The following is a 22741-nucleotide window of genomic DNA, read 5'->3' on the forward strand; positions in this document are numbered from 1 at the left end:
GTATAACTCACACGTTCTTTATATACTTGAAAAGTGCTCAGAAAAAGGATATCTCCCTGAATAACTTTCGCTCTCATGATCAGATTTTCACCCACCAAGTGTAACCTTAATGGTTTCTGAGGGTGACTCTAAATATGCTAATTAATTAGAGCTAACTATTAATTAAATTAAATCAGACACGAAAACGCACTTTCTCTGAATAAATACATATATTTTTTTACATATTTGGATTCCTGACCCTCAAAATACAGGCAAAAGTTTGGAACAACTGGATAGAAAATTGGGGTGCTTGGAAGTTATACATATTTGGCGTTGTCCCACCAAGTATCGCCATAGAAGGAGAAATTTTATATAACCATAGTCTAACTGCGACATCGACAAGAGAGAAATACTCCGTTGCCTAGCAACCAAGCTGAGAGAGTAAAAAAGAAAAACTGAATCCATTCATTGTTTTTGTGTTAAATAGGGTCGGAAGCGAATTTTTTTTAAAAAAAATAGTTAATGAAAAATTATCTTAAAGCTTCTAGGCAGCAGATTTGTATTTATTTGATTTGTGCCCAAAAAAGCAAACAATCCTTTCGTTTTCATCTCCTTTAAAAATAAATAAAATCTAAACAGATTTATAAATTATTTATAATTTTCCAAGATTTTAGTATATGAACACATGATTTTTTTTATGAGGCATTATTTATATTTTTTAAGTTGTTTTTAACTTCTTTAAATAGAAAGATTTTATACTAAAACCAAAATTGCATTATTTTAATTATGTACGGAGTTGTAGGGCAAATAACGAAAAGGACCCTTTAAAAATTGTAAAATATCTGGAAGAAATCATAATGCACATTCATATGGTTTTATATAATTCAATATATTTCCTTTTTTATAATTGGAGAAATTAGTGAAGGTCTCGTGAAATTTTTAAGAGATTGAAACACATATGTCTAAAAATATCATTTCTTAAGAACTCTTTTCATTCTATCAAATCTTACGCGACTTTCCTTAGATAAATATAGTTTGCAAATAGCATCCTGACGTTTTTATACATTCTGAAACGAATTTTCGTAAATTCACCATAAAATGCCTCTCAGCATGTTCAACATGTACGATCACCAATCATTGCTATCATAATTCATTTGCTTTATTCCTTTTATTACATACTTATTTTACGATTCTTTTCTTCATATCTGATATGATAGTCTCATTTTAGGCAGAATTCGTTTGGTCCTTAAGAAACTGTAATAGTGGCAGCAAAGCAAAGAAGATAAATGTTTTTTTTTATAACGTTTATATTCACCAAAGCATTAAATAATCAATAACTTCTAATATCTGATTACAAAATCTTATGTTTCGAAATTTTAATTTTAAAGTTAAAGATAACTTCTTTATTTCAATATAGGTGGCATGTTTTTTTTTAAAAATGTTTTAAGGACAGCATGAAATCTGCTGAAAAAACAATTTGCAGATGTTTGCTTCTTTCATCATATGATTCTGATCAAAATAATGATCAAGAAAGATCTAAATGTAACATAGTATACTTAATGGGTATACTTACTAATTAACACTTCAATGGCTTAAAAAAATATGAAGAAAATAAACGTCCATTCTTAAGAATCGTATTACAATAGTGAAGGGAAAAAAAGTTATCTGAAACAAAAATGTTGAATTGTCAACGAAAAAACGCAAATAAAATGGAAAATAAAACTGGAAAAACCGTAGTGCCCCAAAATGGAAATAGAAAATAAAAAATCAAATAAAAATGAGAAAAAAACAGGAAAAACCGAAAATGTATTTCCACGTGCCTTGCGGAGATGATGCGACACGCATATCGTTAACAAGGGAATCGGCATTCATATGAATAAAACAAGATTCCCGGGTATCAAGATGACCTGATGTGCTATGGGGGATGGTTTAAAATTTTGGCATTATCGACATTAAATTTGGCATTAAATTTATCCCCAAGATGCAAAGAATATGCAGCAATAGGTATTCTTGAAAAGGGACTTATCAACCGTGTATTTTTTTTTTTTTGAAGATAATGAAACTTACATCTCCCCGCTTTAGTTTCTGGGAAGTATTTATTTAGAGACCACAGAATATTAAATAAAAATTCTTTACCCTATATTATATACACTGGTTATCATAAATTAAGGAAAATTCACAAAAATCGCAATAACTCAAGAAATTACACATGGAATTTTATGAAACTTACCCACAATATACAACACATNTATTATATATATTTAAGATTTGAATCATAGGGGTGCCATCTAGATGGCAATTCTGTTTTAAATGACTAAATTATAAGTTATTGCTATTGAAACCAATTCATATTGGTACAAGGATATGATAAATTACAACAGCTATAAAAAAAATCTTTTTTATATAATCGAAGAAAACATCTATAACATTACATCTCTGAATTAAAATTGCAACTTAATTTTCCATATTAAAAGATTTGATATAAGGCTGGGTTAATTTGTGCTGCTCTCCATTGAGGCAAAAAGTAAGCGATTCTAGTAGTAATAAAATTAATTTGAAAGATATAAAGTACACAAATTACATAACATGCAATAAATTTTGATTTATCGAAATACCATCATCTCACAAAAAAATTAAAAAATAATTTTCATTCTTTGAAGCATAAAATTGAAATGGAAAATTACAACAAATAAATGATGAAAATTTTTTTTCTTCTTTCTCTAAGCTGTTTGCAAAAAACAAGAAAAAAATTCCCACTTAAACTTCAAAATCACTAAAATTGCTACACAGCTTTAAACCTACTTTTAGAATTCATCCCTAAAAAAAATATTCCTTAACCCTTTCAGGACGGGTGAGTCATAAATGTATTCTTAAGGAATCAGTATCAGAATAGTGAAAAATAAAAAGCGGTAGCTTATGTTTGGGCACAGCTAATTTGACAGACTTATTTTTGCTTTCACTTTAAATCTAACACATCCAATCTATGTGTGTTAGAAGTGTAACTATACAATTTCTAATACGATCTAAGTAGTGGTGACATTAATAACGAAAACTATTATTACCCCGCCCACAAATAAACTGTTATAAAAATAGTTTGGCTACCACTTTTATCTTTTTTATCTTGATTATCGCCACCCTGAGAATGCATATATGACTCACCCGTCTCGAAGAGGTTAACAATCTGCATCTTGTGAGGTAACAGAAAAGCGGAATTAAATTTGAGCTCAGCCAAAAAATAAATGAATAGATGAAAAATTGAAAAAAAAAAAAATTGAAAAAAAACAAGACTTCAAATTTAACTTTAAGATCATGACTAATTAACTTTACTCCTAACCTAATATTTTCGAGCGGGCAACAGAGGGTCAGGAAACCAAAAAAATTAAAAAAAAAAAAACAAGAGTTCAAATTTAACTTTAAGATCATGACTAATTAACTTTACTCCTAACCTAATATTTTCGAGCGGACAACAGAGGGTCAGGAAACAAAAAAAAAAAAAATTATGAAGCGCATTATATATTGTACATATGCAGATATGCCAACTGCTCCGGACACGCCAAAATAATTAAAAAAACGGTAAATAACTTCAAAGAAAATTTTGCAAATATTTGACTATTTTTGCTTGCTTCTTAAAATGTATAAGCATGACATAAGTATTATAAAGTGGAGAATTACATAAGCCTACAAATTATTTAGAAATAGTGGTGGATAAAAATCTACTAAATTGAATTTATTAAACCAAGAATCACAATTGATAAACTACCACTTTAAAATATATATTTGCTGTCCGGAGCAAGTTGGCATCTCTGCATATGTACAAGAAAAACGTAAACAAAAATTTAGTTTGACCCCCCCTTTTTTTTTAAAAAAAAAATAAAGGAAAAATTGAATTGACTCGGCCATGATTTTGTGGTCTTAGGTTGTAACGAGGCAGAGTAAAGGGTACAAAACGACCTGTCACATAATTCAAATTTTTTGGAGCCGGTGACACAACTGGTTCCTCGAATATGGTTGTCCTAATATAAGAAGATCTTTTTGACACGTATTTTTAAAGTAACAGGGGATATGACCCCACTTACCCGGAGAGGACACTCAATAAGTTTAGCAAAATTTTTGCAATTATTCCTCTTCACCATTGGGTCATGCCAGTAACTCTAACATTCACTTGAATCTCGTCACTCTTAGACTGTCTATTCCTACGGTTTTCCCACCCCTTTTTTTTCATTTTAAAACCAACGTTGGACAGCCAACCCAGTGTTTGGATTTACGACTTTCAATGTTCAACTCCGTAGCTTGTCATTTTGAATCCAATCCAGAAGACAAGGGAACTCTTGGACCAAGTGGTGGGAGAATTATGCCTTCGTGGAGGACTTTTTGATGGAAGTAACCCGCATTTGTGCTACATGGAGAGGAAAATGGCGAAAACCTCCCACTGTTAGTCTGACGACAAGGGGACTCTAACTCATGATCCGTCTACCGCTCAGGACATCTTTACGTCAGCACTGTGGCTGGTGTGAGCCGAATGTGGAGTTCGTATCGACTAGCCATCTCTGGGATTCGAATCCGGTTCACTTAAGGCGAACACTCAATGCCATCACGGCTCTCAATTGCAGCTTCCTCCAAATGTTTTCCCTTGCTGATTCGAAAGTATTATGCAATTTGTGGAGTAAATCTTTAGCATAATTCTCGTCGTCTACAAAAGGTCTGGGCTGCTTCAAAAATTCTGATGGCAACAGAAAATCTCGTCAAGAAAGCAGGGGTGAAATTTGTTGATTCATGAATTGATGTCCTGTAAGTGCAAAGGGCACTGTGACTGTTGAGTAGAATTTATATGACATAAAAAAATTAGAAATTGTCAATGGCTCCATTACATGATAATATTTAGTTTTCTGATTCCTTCTTATTCATGTCTTCATTTATGAGGTTCGAAACTCTATCTGTCATTAAAGTTTTAAGTGAGACAAAATTTTGGAACATATGTTATTAACATTATTAGTAAAATATAAAATTTATTAAAGAATCAAATGGAATAAAATTTAAATACATTTGTACTAATTAAGTAAAATATACATTAATTTTTTTATGTTATATAACTTACAGTTTGATTGCTTTACTTTATCCAATTGATAAAATTAAAAATTTTTTTTTGAAATATCGAGAGTTATTTATTAAAAAATAATAATTACCACACAATATTTTAAAAACTCAAATAAAATACTGCCACAAAAGCAAACATAACTCTCAATCATAGTGAATCTGCATAAATTAAATAGCTTTAATTCTTATCTTTGTAATACCGATAAGATGATGGTAAGATAAACGATTAAAAAACAAAATTATTGCATTTTGAAAAAAAAAAATTCAGAAAATTTTGACGCTGTTCAAGTTAATTTATTGGTTTAATATTTATAATATGCTTTATATTTTAATTAACAAACACATATTTTTTAATTTAGTATTTTCAAAATTAAATAACAATTTTTAAATATTTTTTGATTTTGTTGTTATTATTTAAATCTGAAATTTTGATTAAGATTTCATATTAAATTGAATTAATTGTACTTGAAGTTTATATGCAATTAAAGTTTATATATGTAATTATAAAAGGCCATTAAACAATTGGTATTGATTAAGAAGAAAAAGATTTGAACCATTGCTGACAAATTTTTTCCTTTGAAAACTGATAATAATGTCCATAATGATTTAAATCTCAAATCAAGCAACCCCTTCAACCTAATAACAAAAGCAATTGCAAAAATTCCAAAGAGTTCAGAAAAGATACTGAATAGAATAAAAATAAAACATAATTTCAGAGAGGAAAAAAAATAAAAAGAATAAATAGTAAATATTTGAGTAATCTTCAAGAATATGAAAAGAATATGATCAATAAAAAAGTGGTATTTAAGAATAAAAACTCAACCTATTTCTACATTGAGAGAGGCGGTCACAAGAGAGTTGCAGTCACCAAGATGGCGCCGTGTCGCTCCTTAATCTATCCAGGGCTCTAATCCACAGGGCTAAAGAGAATACAAGGGCTAGTTCACTCCGCTCTTAGAGCTGAAGCTACGATTTCCCTCCTCATGACGTCACTGTGTCCACAGATCTCGGAGATCGCAANTGAACTAATGAAGAAATTGAAGATTTAGAATTTTTAAAAAGTAGTTAATAACACGTGTCAAATGATTAATAATCATAATTCATGAAAATTAAATTCATGAAATATATTGCTGAGATTTACTTAATGCTTGTCACATGATTGCGACATCAGCTGCGATAATACAGGATAAAGTATTTCCTCAAAAATATGTGTCTAAGATAAGTACTTGGGTACAAATCTTTTATAATTTATAATATTTGAAAGAAAGATTTGTTTCGGACTATTAATAGTATTAATTATTTGTTTTTAGAATTGTTTCAGAATTAGTAAATATAAATTAAATTTATTCGTTTGTTAAATGTATTTTCGGAGTTTGAATTTTATCTGGTGGAAAGAATCATAAAGAATTAAAAAAAAACAATTCCAAAAACAAATAATTTGGCCTATTATTAGTTTTTAGAATTTTCAGAATTTTAAATATTTTATTCTTCTTTTACCAGATAAAATTTTAAATCTGAAAACCCATTTAACAGACAAACAAATTTTATTTATATTTACTAATTTTTTCAAAAACAAAATTGCCATGACCACTAAGAAGGGAAACTAGGGAAGTGTGACTCGCCAATTTTGAAATAAACTAGTGGGATGTATGCCTTATGAGGAATAATTTTAGGGGGCAACATTCGTTTCGGCCCATAGAAGGTCCTGTGAGAGATAAAAAATAATTCAATATATANTTTATTTAAAAATTGGCGAGTCACACTTCCCTAGTTTCCCTTGTAAGAGGCTACACTAGTGGCAACTTATATTAGTTTGAAATAAGTTACAGTTTAATAACTGTTGAAATAAATAAGTAACAGTAACAAGAGAAAAATGTTTTGGCTCCTCATTACGGAAAATAATTTATTTTCGAAATTTGTCTCCTTTCGAATTCCTTATGCTTCTTTCCTCAAAATTAAATTTTTACTCGGAAGAAACGAATTTAATTCAGGTGAAATTTCGCAAGCTGTCACAGCAGAAAATCAAATTCACCTCATAGCAGTGCTAAAGGCAAAGTTATAATTTCTCGACTCATATTTTTAGATTCATCATTCTTTTGTGTCATAAAATTAATAGTCTAACGTCAAGAATTAATGGAATTTATTGAATGTTTTACGGCATAATAAAGATAAAGTATGCTCCGAGAGGATTTACATCTTATGATTCAAATTTTTCAATTGTAATACTAGAAAGAATTCAAAATAAAAAATTGCGTTAGGAATAGAAAAAAATAACAATTTTAATTCATGATTCTTTCAGCCTTTATAAGTTCAATATATTTAGTAAATTTACGTTTATGTTAAAAAGAATTTCTTTTTTCATGATATCAATTTTATCAATTTCCATAAATATGCATCTTTTCAGAAAACAAGGCGAGACATGGGGATGAACAGTTTTACTTCTTTTTTTACTATATATTATCCAGATCGCATGATTTTTGTTGCTGCAATTTTTGCATACATTTATATACTTGCTTACTTCTGGTGGACCGGGATAGCCTGGTTGGCAGAGCGCTGTTCTCACTTTCGTGAGAGTTTTAATAAAGCCGGCCGGTGTAATAAATGAGGCACGTTAAATCTGCAGGGTCATAAAATCATCCATGTTTTCTTAACAAATTATAATTCAGGGGTTATTGAATGGGAAATGGATCTCTCTCTGGTTCAGGTCAATATTATGATCTGTGTATCACTAAATGGATGTATGAATGGGTCCGCCCTAGAAATGGGTGAGAAGTATGGGTGTGGCAAAAGTCGAATTCTCAGTCCTAAATGGCACCACAGGAAAACAAGAACTGTTGTCTTAATAGCCTAAGACAACAACAACAAATTGTTTATCACTGATATGTTTCTTTCGCTGCTTTAACATTAAAGCATTTAAGGTAATTTAAGGTTTATACTTTTCTTAATGCCATAACACACTGTACCTTAAAGTCACACTTCGGGCCTTACTCTTAAAAAAGAACCTCAGTAGGTTTACCTATCTTAGATAATTATATATTGCATGACCTTTCTTTTTAATTTATTTAATTTTTCCAATTAACAGATTTCTGAATGCCGTTTGTGCATTCCTTGCAATGCCGTTTGCGTGCAATGCCGTCCCGTGCGATTCGCATTTGTGCAATGCTGTTTGAGCATTGAACGTTAAGTTCAATAGCCACTTCCGACTCTTGCGGTCCCTCAGTGGACTGATCGTTAAGACACGGTTCCCAGCAGATCACCGAAGTCAAGCATCACTGGCTGCGGTCAGTGTGCGGGTGGGTGATCAGTCTGCGTAGGGACCGAGGGTGTGCGGTATGGGTCCTCGTTAAACTGTTCTACCGTAAAGTACTCGACTTCGCGTGCAGGTCGTTGGGCTACTGAAGCAGGGGTGCCATCCCTTCTGCAGAGGATCAAAATTGTGATGGCATGTCTTCGGATCATCCTCAGGGATGTTTCCTAGACCGTCGCCAATAGCCCATTGTGCAGCTCTAGGGCGACGTAAAGTAACTGCAACAACACCGACTCTTGTGTTATTTTAAACTTAAACTCTGTCATTGTAGAGTACTAATCTCCAAAGCGAACTCTTTCATAGATGTTAGTGCCCCTGGGAATATTGGCAATAACTAAAAATAGGCCAATGTGAGAGCAGACTATAAATTTATACTTAATTTCGTTATGTTATCGAAAAACTTTATGTTCTTTAGTTATTGATTTTAAAAAAAATTATGGATTTAAATATCGATTTTTTAGGAGCTATTTGACTAATTTCGTTAAAGGTTTGGATATTTTAATAAAATATTACATTGTTTAAAAAGATGTAAACATTTGCATGCCTTTTTATTAATTCAAAATTTACCAACAATTATTAAATAAAATAATAAATAATTGTTAGAATTGTTTTTTCCCCATGAAATTATCTTTGGTTTAATTTTAATTTAATAATTGTGCGCAAAAATTTGTACTAGATTTGCTTAAAAATTTCTCGAGATATGGCAAAATACGTAAAAAGTAAAATTAACATCAAGGAGTTCAAACTTTCGACCGCTCTCCTAATCTAACAACTGGATCATTTTCCCCAAATAGCGGCTATCCCTTCAACCATATTTTAAGTGTCAAGAACCTGAACAATCGAAAAAAAAGTATGCTACTTCAGAGAAAGAATGCTTTTGTGTTTGGTTTCGTAAATTAAAATATCGCCGGCTCTAATTAAAAAGGTATGATAATTGAGCGAAAGAATGTTTTTGTGTTTGGTTTCGCAAATTAAAATATCACCTACTTTAAATAAAAAGGTATGATCATTCAGAGAAAGAATGCTTTTGTGTTTGGTTTCTTAAATTAAAATATCGTCTGCTCTAATTAAAAAAAGTATAATAATTCAAAGAAAGAATGCTTTTGTGTTTGGCTTCGAAAATTAGAATATAGCCTGCTCTAATTAATCAGCATAATTAAGATTATCTTTTAAACCGTTAAAGCCGAGTCCTAGTACGTAAACAGCTAATCACTAGATTAAAAGTTATTTAGGATCTTCGTTTTTCGCACTGTTCATTCTTTGTCTTGTCTTCTATTAGATACACTTTCATGCGACTGTAATCGCTAAAAGTTATTGAAACTTAATTCTTATTTATTTATTTATAATCTCTTTGACTATTTAATCTTAACTAAATCTAGAACTTACATTTCAAATGATTTATAATTAAAACTTTTCCATTGGTAAACTAAATTCTTTATTAGTTGGTTCACAAAACAATCGAATTTGATATAAAGTTGATCTTTAGGATTGTACTTGTGTATGTCCCTCTTTTTTTTCCTTTTTTTTCATTTTCATCCCGATTTAAATACTAATATCGCTTTTAATTATTCGACTTACATAAAGGACGAATCGGTAAGTGCCGCCTTCGGTGGCAGACGCCGAGAACCTTCATGAATCGTGAATGGAAAGCTACAAATATGCTTGAAAAGGAAAGTTACTAAATTTAATAGTTTTCAATGAGATTTTGAAATATATTAGTCTCCACTTCTTGCTTTTATAGTCGCCTGTGGCAACCCTGCAAATTTACATCATTTAAAGATAAAAATATCGAAGAGCACTTATGAAATTCTAATCAAAAGAAATTACCAAACGATTAAAAAGAATTTTCCAAGCTCTCAATTAAAATTAAAAGAAAAGCAAGAAAAAAAATGATAACCTCATTTTAAGTGCAGGCAGTTAAGCATAGTACAAAAGAAAGGCATCCGTGACCGGGTAACTGTTGCTATTTTGTTGCACTTAAGAGGGGGGAAAAATTCGTTGTCTTTTTATGAGCTTCAACGCTGGAATGGAAACTCTTTCTTGCATTTGAATAAATAACATAGCTTCTGAAAGTATCGATTAAGGTATTTCAAAATAAACAATTATTAAACATAAAATTTTTATGCGAAGAAGTAGAGAGTTAAAATGTTGCTTTAATAAGAATGAATACAGATGAATAACTACTGTTTTTGATTCTCTGTCTATAAAAGGAATGACATTATTCCTTTAGAATCATTTTTATTTCCAGGAATACTGAATGATTACGAATTATAAGTTTACGAAGCCAGTAAAGGATATTTCAAGGTTGAGATTTCAATACCAATATAAACTCAATAAATATATGTAAAACAAAATAAACATAGAAGCATTTTACTTTTTGTATAAATTACCAAATTACTTGTATTTCGGATAGTCATCAAATGCATATGAATAAACATTGGATTTATCCAGAATAATAAATGATCAGAATTTAACAGTCATTTATATTAACTGCTGTTTTTGTTCTTATATTTGGATCAATGAATAATAAGGATATGAATTAATGTTTGTTTTGAGAGCGGACAGAATGGTATAAAATGGGAAGTCGAGAAGATGTTCTTCACCACTTTGATTAGAGTTGCCTGAACCATAGAGATCGACTTCCAGAGGTAAGCGTTACATGAATTAATATTTTCTTTTTAATTTTTTGTATTCTTTTAATTATTTTTTGCTTATCTGAAAAATATGGAAGACACCAAGCACTGAAGTTTTTAAAACCTTACCTTTAGTCCTCGAAATTTTGACTATCTTTTGTGATTCAAAATGCACGTTTTAAGATAGTGGGAATAATTTAAAATGGTGGATATAGCTCACAAAGCAAGTTTAAGACAATAAACATAGCCGGAAACACAGGCTAAATAACATGGATACACACTGTATAGTTTGAAAATAATGAACGTAAGTGAAACTGTACCAGCATAAAACGCATCTTCTTTATTTTCAATATAAAAAAACTGAAATAATGTGCATACCAAATTATTGCTAATTTATATTTTCAAATACACATTTAATAAAAAAATACACTTCCAATTACTTTGGGGAACAATTTTCTTGCTGCATTTATACAAATACTTGATCTTAATGTATACGAGTGTGGTGATTTCGGAAATTAGTTTTGCTCCCAAAGCTGTAGATTTTTTTTCTTCAAAATAGCATTTTTAGTTTATTTTTTTTGACCGAATGTTCATAAAGAATTTGTATAGGTTTATATACGTACATATACATATGATAGCTCCTTTGAAAATTACTCTTAAGGCAAAAAACAAATGATCTTAACGCAGAGATGCCGACTTGCTCAACACAGTGAATAAATATTTTCGAATTGAAGTTTCTTAACATATGATTTTTGGTTTAGTAATTTTGATTTACACGGTTTTTACTCTTCACTATAATTATGTGATGCGGAGTTACAGTTAAGCAGCGTTGATTGCTTATGAAATCGCATGCAGATTTTTTTACGTGTAATTTGGAAACATTTGCACTCGCGTAATGTATAGTTAGGATTAAGTGAGAATAGCTCTAAACATTCATATAAACCATCACCTCCTACATCAGAAAGGCTCCACGCGGTTTCTTATAGGTAGTCTGCGCAGATTATTTAAAAAACGAACTACTTGTGCGCATGAACCCAAGTTCTATTTTAAAAGGACTTGAGATAATTTTATCACATATATTTGAGAATTGAATCTATAGTGGTTGACAAGTAAATAAAACAAACTAGTTATATTCAAAAATTAAACAAATTTTTAGACATATATTTGCTACCACTTTCTAATTTTTAATAGATTTCTTATTAAATGGTTCCTTCACTAATTGGTTTACCTTCATAGTAGTCTGATCAGACTACCTACAAGAAACAGCGTGGAGACTTAAAGTTACAGGAGGCGTTGTGTAAGCCCCCGTATTTCGAGCTATGTCTATTGTTTTCAAATACGCATATCAAGATGCTCGTTAAGTATATTCCGCCACAGTTATAAACTAATGAGCAGGAATGTCAACTGCTCAGCCTTCTGCAAAAGTTTTTAAAAATTGTAGAGTATTACAAACTAAAACTAGCAGTAACAATGGAGCGTTTTGAGTTATTCATGAATAGCAATGGCTAAATACCCTAAAAATCAAATTAACTAGACCAAGAATTATGCTCAGAATCGCAAACTTTGCTACTTCTAGCTGTCATTTCTAGTTATAAGTATTTTGAGACCTTTCTTCGTGATTAACCGTTGCAATAATCGGATTTTTTAACCTTTATTTCTCATTTCTTGAACCAGCAATAAATTTCGCGCATGTGCTGCGACGTTTAAATAGCCTTACCATGCAACCGTAACGCTAATTTGAATTTAGACAGCAGGGAAACAGGCCTATCTTAAAAAAATAAATAAATGAAGCCTTGGTCATTCGGAGCAGTGTTTTTATATTACATTTTTAAAAGGAAACTTTTAGAACAATCACTAGTCGCTACTATTTACAAACGAATGATTAACTGATATTTTTTTCTTAACAGACAGAAGAGAAAATGAAGGTTTACATTGTTCTACTTGTCCTCAGCGTCATTGCTGTTGCTTTAGCTGATCATCCAGCATGCAATAAACAGCGAAAAGAGGCACAGCAGTCAAGTAAGTGTTTGCAATTTTTCTTGAGATAAATAAAAAAAAATTCTTCTTCTGTTGCAAGAGATTTTCGAGTCGCTGATTTCGAATCCACGATCGATTTCTCACTAACAGTTTTTATGCAATTCAATAATATATTCATAGCCAGGATGTTTTTAAAATTCACTCGAGTGACATCTAAATGTCGCCACTTCTCTGCTACATAAGGAGTGGTAGGAAGAAGGCAATAATACATTTAATTTACGATGCGATACGTTAAAGTCATATGTTTTTTTTGTCCAAAGTGTTATTTTCAACGGGAGAAACAAGTGTATAGGTATGCATATAAACCCCTACGCTCTTTATAAACTTGCACATTGAGACAAAAATAAACGAGTCTTAAAATAAAAATTTTCTTTTAAAAAAATTTTAAACTTTCGCAACAAAACTTGTTCTAGATATAAAATTTTCGCTCCTGAGTTAGGTAAAATCAGGTGATTGTATAAACGCAACAAAAATTTTCCACTAAGTAATTATTGAAACTAACACTTGTGGAAATTTATGCATATTTCATTATATTAATCTCTTAAAATTCTCGTAACGAATTATTTAAATGTGCAATTTATTTTTCTAAAGACTAAGAGAGCTTAATACGCGTCTGATTAACTATCTAAAAACACACTTCCACACTTGCGTCTGATGGAGTTAGCTTCCAATTTTTCGAGATATCTTTCAAGTTTAGTATATTTTAACTCAGATTGGCCCATTCATTAAAAAAAAACTTTTTTTAAAGTATGTAATAGAAAACTTTTACAATAATTTGCATTAATTCGGATCACTAGACATAATTATAAATTTATCCTAATAATTTTAATCTTAGTTAGGGTTTAAAATAAATTGGGTACTTGCACTTCAAGAAGAAGATGATCAGAATACCCACACGTGTGATATACGACGTCATCTCCAGTTGATCATTTATAAGAAAAATAGCATGTTAAAGTTGAGCTAAGTTTCTCCACATAAGTCAGAATGTTAATTAATGTAAAGTTGATTAAATACGGCTCCGTATCGCACATTGAATTTCCTGAAATATAATTCTTTCTCGTCGTCGTCCTTAACTTAGATTTATTATTTTTTAATGTATTTTATTGTAACCGTGATATATTTTGTTACCTGGCAACTTCGATGTTAATCAGTTTTTTATGTTCTACACTTCATGCCCGTCTTTGTTTCAAGTAAGAAATATATAGTGAAATAATTGAAATTATTATGAAAGAATCTTTGTGTGGGAATATAGAATGAGCCACTAAACAGAATTGATACTTGACGGACTTGGCTAACTCGAAATAGAATGGAAAGAACAGTTGCTAACGTAAGCAAATGCCACATTTCAACAACCCATCAGGATAGTTATACCCACTCTACGTCACTTACAGGTATCCCATTGTCGTTAGAACATTTAATTTCAGCTTTGTGTAATGCTACTACATTTTGAGTATTTCCCATAACTGAAAGAACGCATGGTTTTTAACAGATTCTATTCATGTTTATACCAAAAATATCCTAATGAGACATTTATATATTTGTAGAGGATCCCAATGCCTATGTTCCTAATTGCTATCCCAATGGTGATTATAAAGCAGAGCAGTGCAGGAAAAGCGAGGGCGGAACATTGTTCTGTTTCTGTGTGAACAAAGCAGGAGAACCTCAAGGTCCACCCAAGCAAGGACACCGAAGCGACTGCCATTAGATGTCTTGCTTAACTAGAAAGAAATCATCGAAATAAACATTGATTTTTTAAAACAAATCTTTGTCTTTCTTGAATTATATTGGTGAACAATTTATTTTTTTTGTTTTTCGCTTATTTTAGATACTATCACATCCCTGATTTCTAATCTGCAATCGGATTCTCTCTACAAGCTACTGTTTTTATACAATTCGATAACATAATCGTAATCAGGTTTTTTCAAAATTCTCTCGAGTGACTACTAAATGTCATTACTTCTCAGCCACATAGGAAGAAGTGGTATTTAATTTATGACGATGTTCATATATTTTTCGTCATTAAGTGCTTTCAAAGGATGTATATATANTCATATGTTCTTTTTATACTTGAAAAGAGCGATATCACCCTGAATATCTTTCGTTCTAATAATCAGATTTTCATGCACTAAATGTTATTTTACTGGTTTCTTTAGGGAGTTCTAATATACTAATTAATTAGTGTTAACTATTATTTAAACTACGAAATCTGACACAAAAACTCACTTTCTCTGAATATACATATATTTTTTGAACATATTTCTGACCCTCAAATTACAGGGTAGACAAAAATTTTGTAAAATCTGGATCGAAAAGTGGGGTGCTAGGAAGTTATATATATATTTGGCGTCGTCCCAAAAAGATGCTAAGAACTGCCACCATAGAAGGAGGGAGAAAGTTAATACTCTAACTGCGAAATCGACAACAGAGAAATACTTCTTTGTTAGCAGGGCAATTCCATGAAAAAGGGGAAAAGCATTGGGAAATTCAAATAAGAATAACGTTATTATTTTGGATGTTTTTTGAATTAGAAGGGATTGAAGTTTGATAATTTATAATAATTTCTTTTGAGAATTTAGTTTTTTAGTGTTGGTAACCCATTGAGCATAGGCATTTGCTTGTTCTGATTTGGGTGAAGAACATGGTCAGATTTTGAAAATCAGTAAATTAACATTATTTTCATTTCAAAATGTTCCAAAGAATAAATATTGCTTTTTACCCTTAATAGAAATATTGTGCGGTGTTAAAATAAGTTTTTGTTGTTAAATTCACTTAATTATATAAATTTCAACTAAACATTAATGCATGTAACGTAAGTTACCAAAAACTAGGAAACGTTTTTATTTGTAAAAAAGAACAAGTGATACAAAAGTAAGAATAATACTTTTTCTTTCTTAGAGGCTAACACTGAATAAGCAGCAATAGTTTTCTTTTCAAATATTACTTATTTATTGTTTTGTGCACTATTCAATATGTGTAACGTAAGTTACTGACATGCATGCAATGTAAGTTACCAATGTGAAATGATTCTATTTCTCTTGAAAATTGGCATATAAACTAAATAAGATGTATCCAGTTACAATACCAAAGTTTAAATAAATTATCACTGCCTTAAGATATTAATTTTAATGAAAATCTTTGCATTAAGTTATTAATTTGGGTGTTGGCATTCATATGTTTTCAAAATTGGACGAAATCTCTCGACAAGCACCAGGAGTTAAGGATGTAGTTATAATTAGAGATGTTAATGGTAGCAAAAAAGAAAGTACAAGCACGGCATCTTCTTCATTCAGTTCGAGAAATGCACCAAATGTTTATGGAAGAAAATCTAGAATACAAAATTGGAAAAACTAAATTCTTTGAGCTCCGTCCAAAGCATGTCTTGCTTAGTAGCAAACTTCCAAGAAATGTTTATCTTTGTAAGTATCATGAAAAGTTGATTGACTAAGGAAGCCTTCAGCAAAATTCGTAATGTTCCGTCTTTCGAAATGTATTTCATGTTTAGAAAAAAAACAGATGAGTGCGAGTATCTAGAGCAGATGAGTGGAGTGTCTAGTCTGTTCTCAAAAGCTCCACAGATTAAAAACATTAAGATAATCTACCATTTAAAAGTACAAGAAGGCATACCAGAAGGGTTTTTTTAGTGAAAGATTTTGAAAAAGAAAATGATGAATCCAAGATAAAAGCTGGGGGGTGATATATGATTAGATGCGAGGACATGTTACATCCCGGTGTGGTAATGTCTGTTGAAGAGCAAGAATTTAAAGTCAATGTAATGGCTGCTGAAGGAATCTATTGTAAATGGCCAGAAAAAAAGAGATGAAATATTCTACCAGAAGGAAAACATGGTGAAAAGAATTGAGTCCCCTGCGCTAGTTAATAACAGGAAACTTTATAAGTTTACAGTTATGTGTGAATCAAATGTTTCTGAATTTACTTCATGTGCACTTTTTCTCCCTTGCATTATACTGTTTAAATATCTTGATTTGCATTTGTACATTATTGAAATAAAAGTTTGATACAAAGTGAATTTCGTAACGTAAGTTACTGTAACGTAAGTTACCCATATAGAAAATTATATTTAATTTATACCACACTAATTTTAGGTTTTTACGCTGTTTAAATTGAAAAATATTAATTATTTTAATTAGATTCCTTTTGGTTCTGATTGTAATTTTTAGAAATCACTTTATTTTAATGTGTGTATTAGTATTATTCGTTTGCTTTTAAGTTCTCAGTGCAATAAAGTTTATGTGAATGTAACGTAAGTTACCGTGGAATAGCCCTGCAACTAATCAGAGAGAATAAGAAAACCGAATTCATTCATCTTTTTTGAGTTAACTCGGTTCGGAAAGGTGTTTTTTTCCCTAACAGTTAATAGAAAATAATGTTTCTAGGAAACAGATTTGTTTTTAGTTGATTTCTGCCCAAAAAAGCAAAGATTGTTTTCGTTTTCATCTCCTTTAAAAATAAATAAAATTTGAATCTATTTATAAATAATTTATAATTTTCAAAGATTTTAGCATTTGAACACATGAACCTTTTATAAGTCTTAATTGTATTTTTCAAGTTGTTTTTAACTTCTTTAAGTATGAACATTTTATACTGAAACCGAAATTGCTTTATTTTAATTATACACAGAGTTGTAGGGCAAATCACGAAAAAGTTCCAGTAAAATAATATTAAATATCTGGAAGAAATTATAATGCACACATTCACAAGGTTTTATATAATTCAATATATTTCTGGGTTTTTGTAATAGGAGAGATCAGTGAATGTTATGGGTCATTTTAAAAATTTTGAATGTTAAAGAATATCGAAAGATTCATTTCTTAAGAAATCATTACCAAGTATGTGACATACGTTTCCTCGTCTAGCTGAGTCTGTTTCGAACTTTTTAACCTTCGCAGTTAGGCTTTGAATGGTGGAAGTCAAACTGGCGCATACTGCCATTACTGTCTTTAAATACCTCTGGCACAAAAGGATTATTGTTAGCACGTGCAGCTAACTACGCAGTTTCTTCGAGGATGATAAACTTTTTGAGCTCTTAAAAGTCTTGCGGGTTTCTTGCCAAAACACCACGTAAAATGTTGGCGGTGCATGTTAAGCTTAAGAATGCTGAACAACATGTTCTTTCCTTGGATCTCTTTTTTCGCGTGGTCACATTGACCAAAATATAGAAGTTTACTTTTCTGTACAGCTCATGGCAAAATATATTTCGACTAGCATGTCTACTGACTGTTTAAAACTCATAAATTCAAAAATAGATGTGGAAGGAAAAAATTTCTTTCCGTATTAATTTAGCAACTTATCTTTCAAACTATTGGAGTCATTAATTTCTTTCCATACTCATTCATACACATTCTTTAACGTGAAGTCCGCAATGGAATGATTTTAAGACACGGTTCCCAGTAGAACACCGAAGTCAAGTATCACTAGTTGAGGTCAGTAAGGGAATGGGTGACCACTTGGATCAGTCTGCGTAGGGATCGAGGGTGCGTGGTTTCGTTCCTCATTAAACTGTACCGTAAACTGCTCGACTTCGAGTAGGTCGTCGGGCTATCGAAGCAGATGTGCCATCACCTCTGCAGAGGATTAAAATTGCGATGGCATCCTCAAGATGCCTCAAAATTGCGATGGTCTTTGGGTCATCCTCAAGGATGTTTCCCAGACCGTCGCCAATAGTCCATTGAACAGCTCTGTAAATTATCCGCGATGTAAATTAAGTATCTATCTATCTTTACTTTCTTTTGTTCACCCCTTTCGAAGACCGGGTATTCATTTAGTTATCAATAAAATATATAGCAGGAAAGTAGTTTGTTCTGTTTCCAAAAAATTCTCATATTTTTTTTCTACCCTAGTCTGTCGAAACAGCTACAAACGTCGTTTAAACACGTTTTGGTTTTGGCTCAATCAATATTTAAATTCCCCGAAGCAAAAAAGTTTGTTATAAATATTTTTCACAGAGAAGGGCATTTCAACTTTTTTAGAACTGATACGTGAAAACAATTTTGTGTAAAAAAAAAAGTATAGACAATAAAACCAATAGTCTTACATATCGGCAAAAAATATTGACATGCATACGTTGTAATGGGTGCTATGAGATATTAGCATTTAGGTAATTACTTTTCGTTACATAATCAATTTGAAATCAACAAAAATCAGTTGATGTTGTTCATACTGATTTCGAGATGTTGCAGCCATTTACGAAACACATTTCTTAAGTTTGCTTAGGTGAAACTGCTTTCAACTGAAATACAATTTTTAGCTGCACAGGATTCATAATCTTTGACAATACATCTATAAGTCTAGAAAAGAGAATAAAAATGTGGAACCAATAGAATGGTGAGACTCGCAACATATTCTATATAAACTATATTCAAAATAACTGCTCCCCTCCTCTAACCTGGGAGTGAGAAAATTCAATAATAGTTGTAAAACATTTTGACATTCAAGTTTGACCTAAAGGTCTCTTCAATTTGATCTGATCAATTAAGCCATTTCCTAGGGGGTCCTGATTTCTGAGAAACACTGTGACAACCCCTTTCCTCTTTGAAAAGGCGTTAATTACCTTTGACATTGGCCAAAACGAACAAGTGAGGAAAGATTTGAATAGTAAGGAAAAGGAAGGAAGAACTACAAAATACTGTATTGCTTCGATTTTTATCGATTATAACTAAATTTGATTAAAGAGAATAAAATATGTTAACTTTAAAATTAATTTCTTTAAAAAAAATGCATTAAAGTATTCGATTTGTTTCGCAAAATTGGTTGTAAATGATGTAATTTTTTTTTGCAAGGAGTTTAAACCTATCGAATTTTCTTCAGTTAATTTTGATAAAGCTGAATAAATTTTATAATATATGCAAATTTTTTTCTGATTAATATTAAAATATAAAATAGGAATTCAAAATCGCCATGAAAATGTTTAATAGAAATAAATATTATTGACGCACTAGTAAGTATGCTTTTGTTTCGTAATTCATCATTGCGAAATTGAAGTATATTTTCCTCCCCCCCCACTTTCTTTCGGTTTTAGGTTGAGGGTTGACTTTTAACATTACCCTGGTTTCAAACATTTTGTAGATGGGACCCCGGTTTGTACAACCAAAATCTTGTTAAACCAAAATTTAATGCACATTATCATGCCGCATGATTAAGTATGTTTATGTTTCATAATTCATCATTGCGAAATTGAAATATCGTTTTGATTAGAAGTATTTATCCGTTTTTTTTCTTCTTCCATTTTTTAGTGGGAAGGAGATTCTAAAAGCTCCTCCGGTTAAAATATTTTGCAGGTGGGGCTCCGGGTTGTACAATCAAAAGTCTGTTAACTCATAATTTACAGACCACATTAGTTAACAGACCACATTATGTCACAATTATACGCATGTTTTTTTTTGTTTTTGTTTTATAATTCATCATTGTGACCAGGAATTGAATGAGAATTTTGCGTGGAAGCATATTTTCTTCCTTTTTCCCCCCTATTTTTAGAGGGGACTGATTTGTAAGGAGTCTCTTGTTCTCAAAATTTTACAGGTGTGGCTCCAGTTTGTACACTCAAAAGCTTGTAAACTCAGAATTTTATGAAGGCTGAAAATGCAATTCACTATAGTTATTTAAATTGCGACACATTTTCGCAGCTTCATACTTATTCATTAAATAAAATTCTTCATAAATATTTTATTCATAATGTCAATAATAAAACAAATTACGACAAAATTTGTTTTAAAACTAGATTGATTGTTTTGAAAGGCTTTTTTATCTTGCTCAAAAGGGAGGCGCCAGCTTTTAGGTAGGCCGATCACTTCGGGTGGGGCTCTTGGGGTCATAAATATATATAAAAACTATATGTTGTGATGCGGCTAAATACACAAGCCCGCGAAATTAAAGTTTCTGCAAAATACAAGGGAAGTAATTGTTGATTTATATGTTATTGGATGTGCTGATTTCGAAAACGACCTTCATTTTCCCCTATCACGTCAGGAATTTTTGTAAAATTGATATCGATATTTTTACTAAAATCGTATTTGAAAAGGTATTCTGTCAAACAATTTTGCATGTACTATCTGGTAACTGTCGTTTTTATTCATTTTGATCTACGAAAAATTGAATCTTGTGAAAGGAAATTAATTTTTGAGTGATCGGCTAATTTTTTATAGGTTAAAATGAATGAAAAATGCTGTTGCCAGATCACACAAATCACCTCTGGTTGAGAGAAAAACAATAAGTTCCTTTAGTTTAAACTTTTTACATCAGTTTCTAGAAGAAAATCACCAACATACCATTATATTTTTATTAAGGTAACTTAAGCAAAATTTTCGATTGTCCTAGATATAGCAAATATTGTGTATGTGTACGTGAAAGTTTGAAACAAGAAACAAAGCAAAAAAATTCTATTTAGGTGCATACTCGTTTTCCTGTGAAACTTATTTTTTATTATCTTATTTTATGCTTAACCTCAGGCATATCTCGAGCAAACCTCCAACAGTAGTCGGTGAGCATGTTCTTGTCAAATCTTCCTTTATATTTATGCTCCATATCCCTGATATCTTGATGAAACCTTTCACTATGTTCTTTGCAGACTGCTCCTAAATTTTCGGGGGCAAAGCTCACAGGATAGTAAAGGGGAAATGCATTTTGACACTCATGGATCAACCCAAAGTTTTAAATTTGTCCACCATTTTGATTACAATTGCTTTATAGTCAGGATCCTTGTAGTGACCCAGAAATATTCCGACGACATCTTTGAAGATAATCCAAGCTTCTTTTTCGTTAATGTCATGTTAATCAGAAATTCTTTATTCTTCATTAGTTTGCTGATATCTGGACCAACAAAGATTCTCTCTTTCAACTTGGCTTGGAATAAACCTGAGCTGGAAACTTTTTGTACAAAGTGTTTGAAACAATAACCATCATTTGGAGCAGTCTTGACAAACTGCTTTATTACACCTAATTTTATATGTAGAGGGGGTAACAATATGTTTTTGGACTGGGTCAAGATTTTGTCTTTTCTACCATTCTTTTTTGACCCAATGTTGAGTCTTGTCACCGCTGTCCCACTCACAAATGAAACATGGGAACTTTATAAATCTACCTTGTTGACCAATAAGCATGAAGATAACTTTCAAATCACAGCAAATGGTCTAACTGTGATTGATATACGAGGGTTGTAAATTAAATAGTGGCAACTTAACCTTGAAACTCACAAAAGGGCGCTCATGCGTAAATAGGGTATGGGTGCGGTGAGGTGGCGCTGTTGTCGATGTGTAGAGTGCAAAAAACAGTCGATTTGCTTAGAAGGGTAGTTGTTGCGTGGCGTTAAAGTGAGGAGTCTTGTTTCCATCACTCTAAAGCATGCTATGAAAAGGCTTAATGACGAAAAAAGACGAGATGCTTGAATCCACCGTGCTACTGTCCTATATGGTAAAGCATTTGCTCCAAAGGCTTCCACTAATCCTCGATAGCATTCTGTTGCATTTTTGCCACGGGCAACCTCGATTGTAAGCCACGACCGCTGATCACCTTTTGNGATGGCAATAAATTTGTTCATCAATCCATTAACATCAGAACAATAGACCAAATTCACCTCTTCATCAAAGTACTTAACAAATTCTTCTTCTCGATTCCTGTACCAATAAAAAGATGTTCCTTTGGGCATTAAGTCTTTTTCTTTCAGTCTAAAGCCTAACCA

At 31.5% G+C, this 22741-nt stretch overlaps 2 protein-coding genes across 2 annotated transcripts in view; one reads left to right on the forward strand and one right to left on the reverse strand.

Annotated features, from left to right (window-relative positions):
• Positions 1-22741, reverse strand: part of LOC122270104 (calcitonin receptor-like) — a 223762-nt gene that overhangs the window by 39282 nt on the left and 161739 nt on the right. The gene's annotated exons all lie outside the window — the stretch shown is intronic.
• On the forward strand, positions 10870-14812 carry LOC107439248 (U20-hexatoxin-Hi1a). Its single transcript, XM_016051771.3, has 3 exons — positions 10870-11028; positions 12921-13032; positions 14595-14812. The coding sequence occupies exons 2-3, from the start codon at positions 12933-12935 to the stop codon at positions 14753-14755; spliced, it is 261 nt and encodes an 86-aa protein (XP_015907257.1). The 5' UTR covers positions 10870-11028; positions 12921-12932; the 3' UTR covers positions 14756-14812.

Source organism: Parasteatoda tepidariorum, chromosome 6, assembly GCF_043381705.1.
Source record: "Parasteatoda tepidariorum isolate YZ-2023 chromosome 6, CAS_Ptep_4.0, whole genome shotgun sequence".
NCBI lineage: Eukaryota > Metazoa > Arthropoda > Arachnida > Araneae > Theridiidae > Parasteatoda > Parasteatoda tepidariorum.

What these genes read in the sequence shown, in the direction of transcription:
- LOC107439248 (XM_016051771.3), top strand. Translation starts at nt 12,933, where the DNA reads ATGAAGGTTTACATTGTTCTACTTGTCCTCAGCGTCATTGCTGTTGCT. An exon ending in AAAAGAGGCACAGCAGTCAA is followed by an intron (nt 13,033 to 14,594) that starts GTAAGTGTTTGC and finishes ATATATTTGTAG; the next exon opens with AGGATCCCAATGCCTATGTT.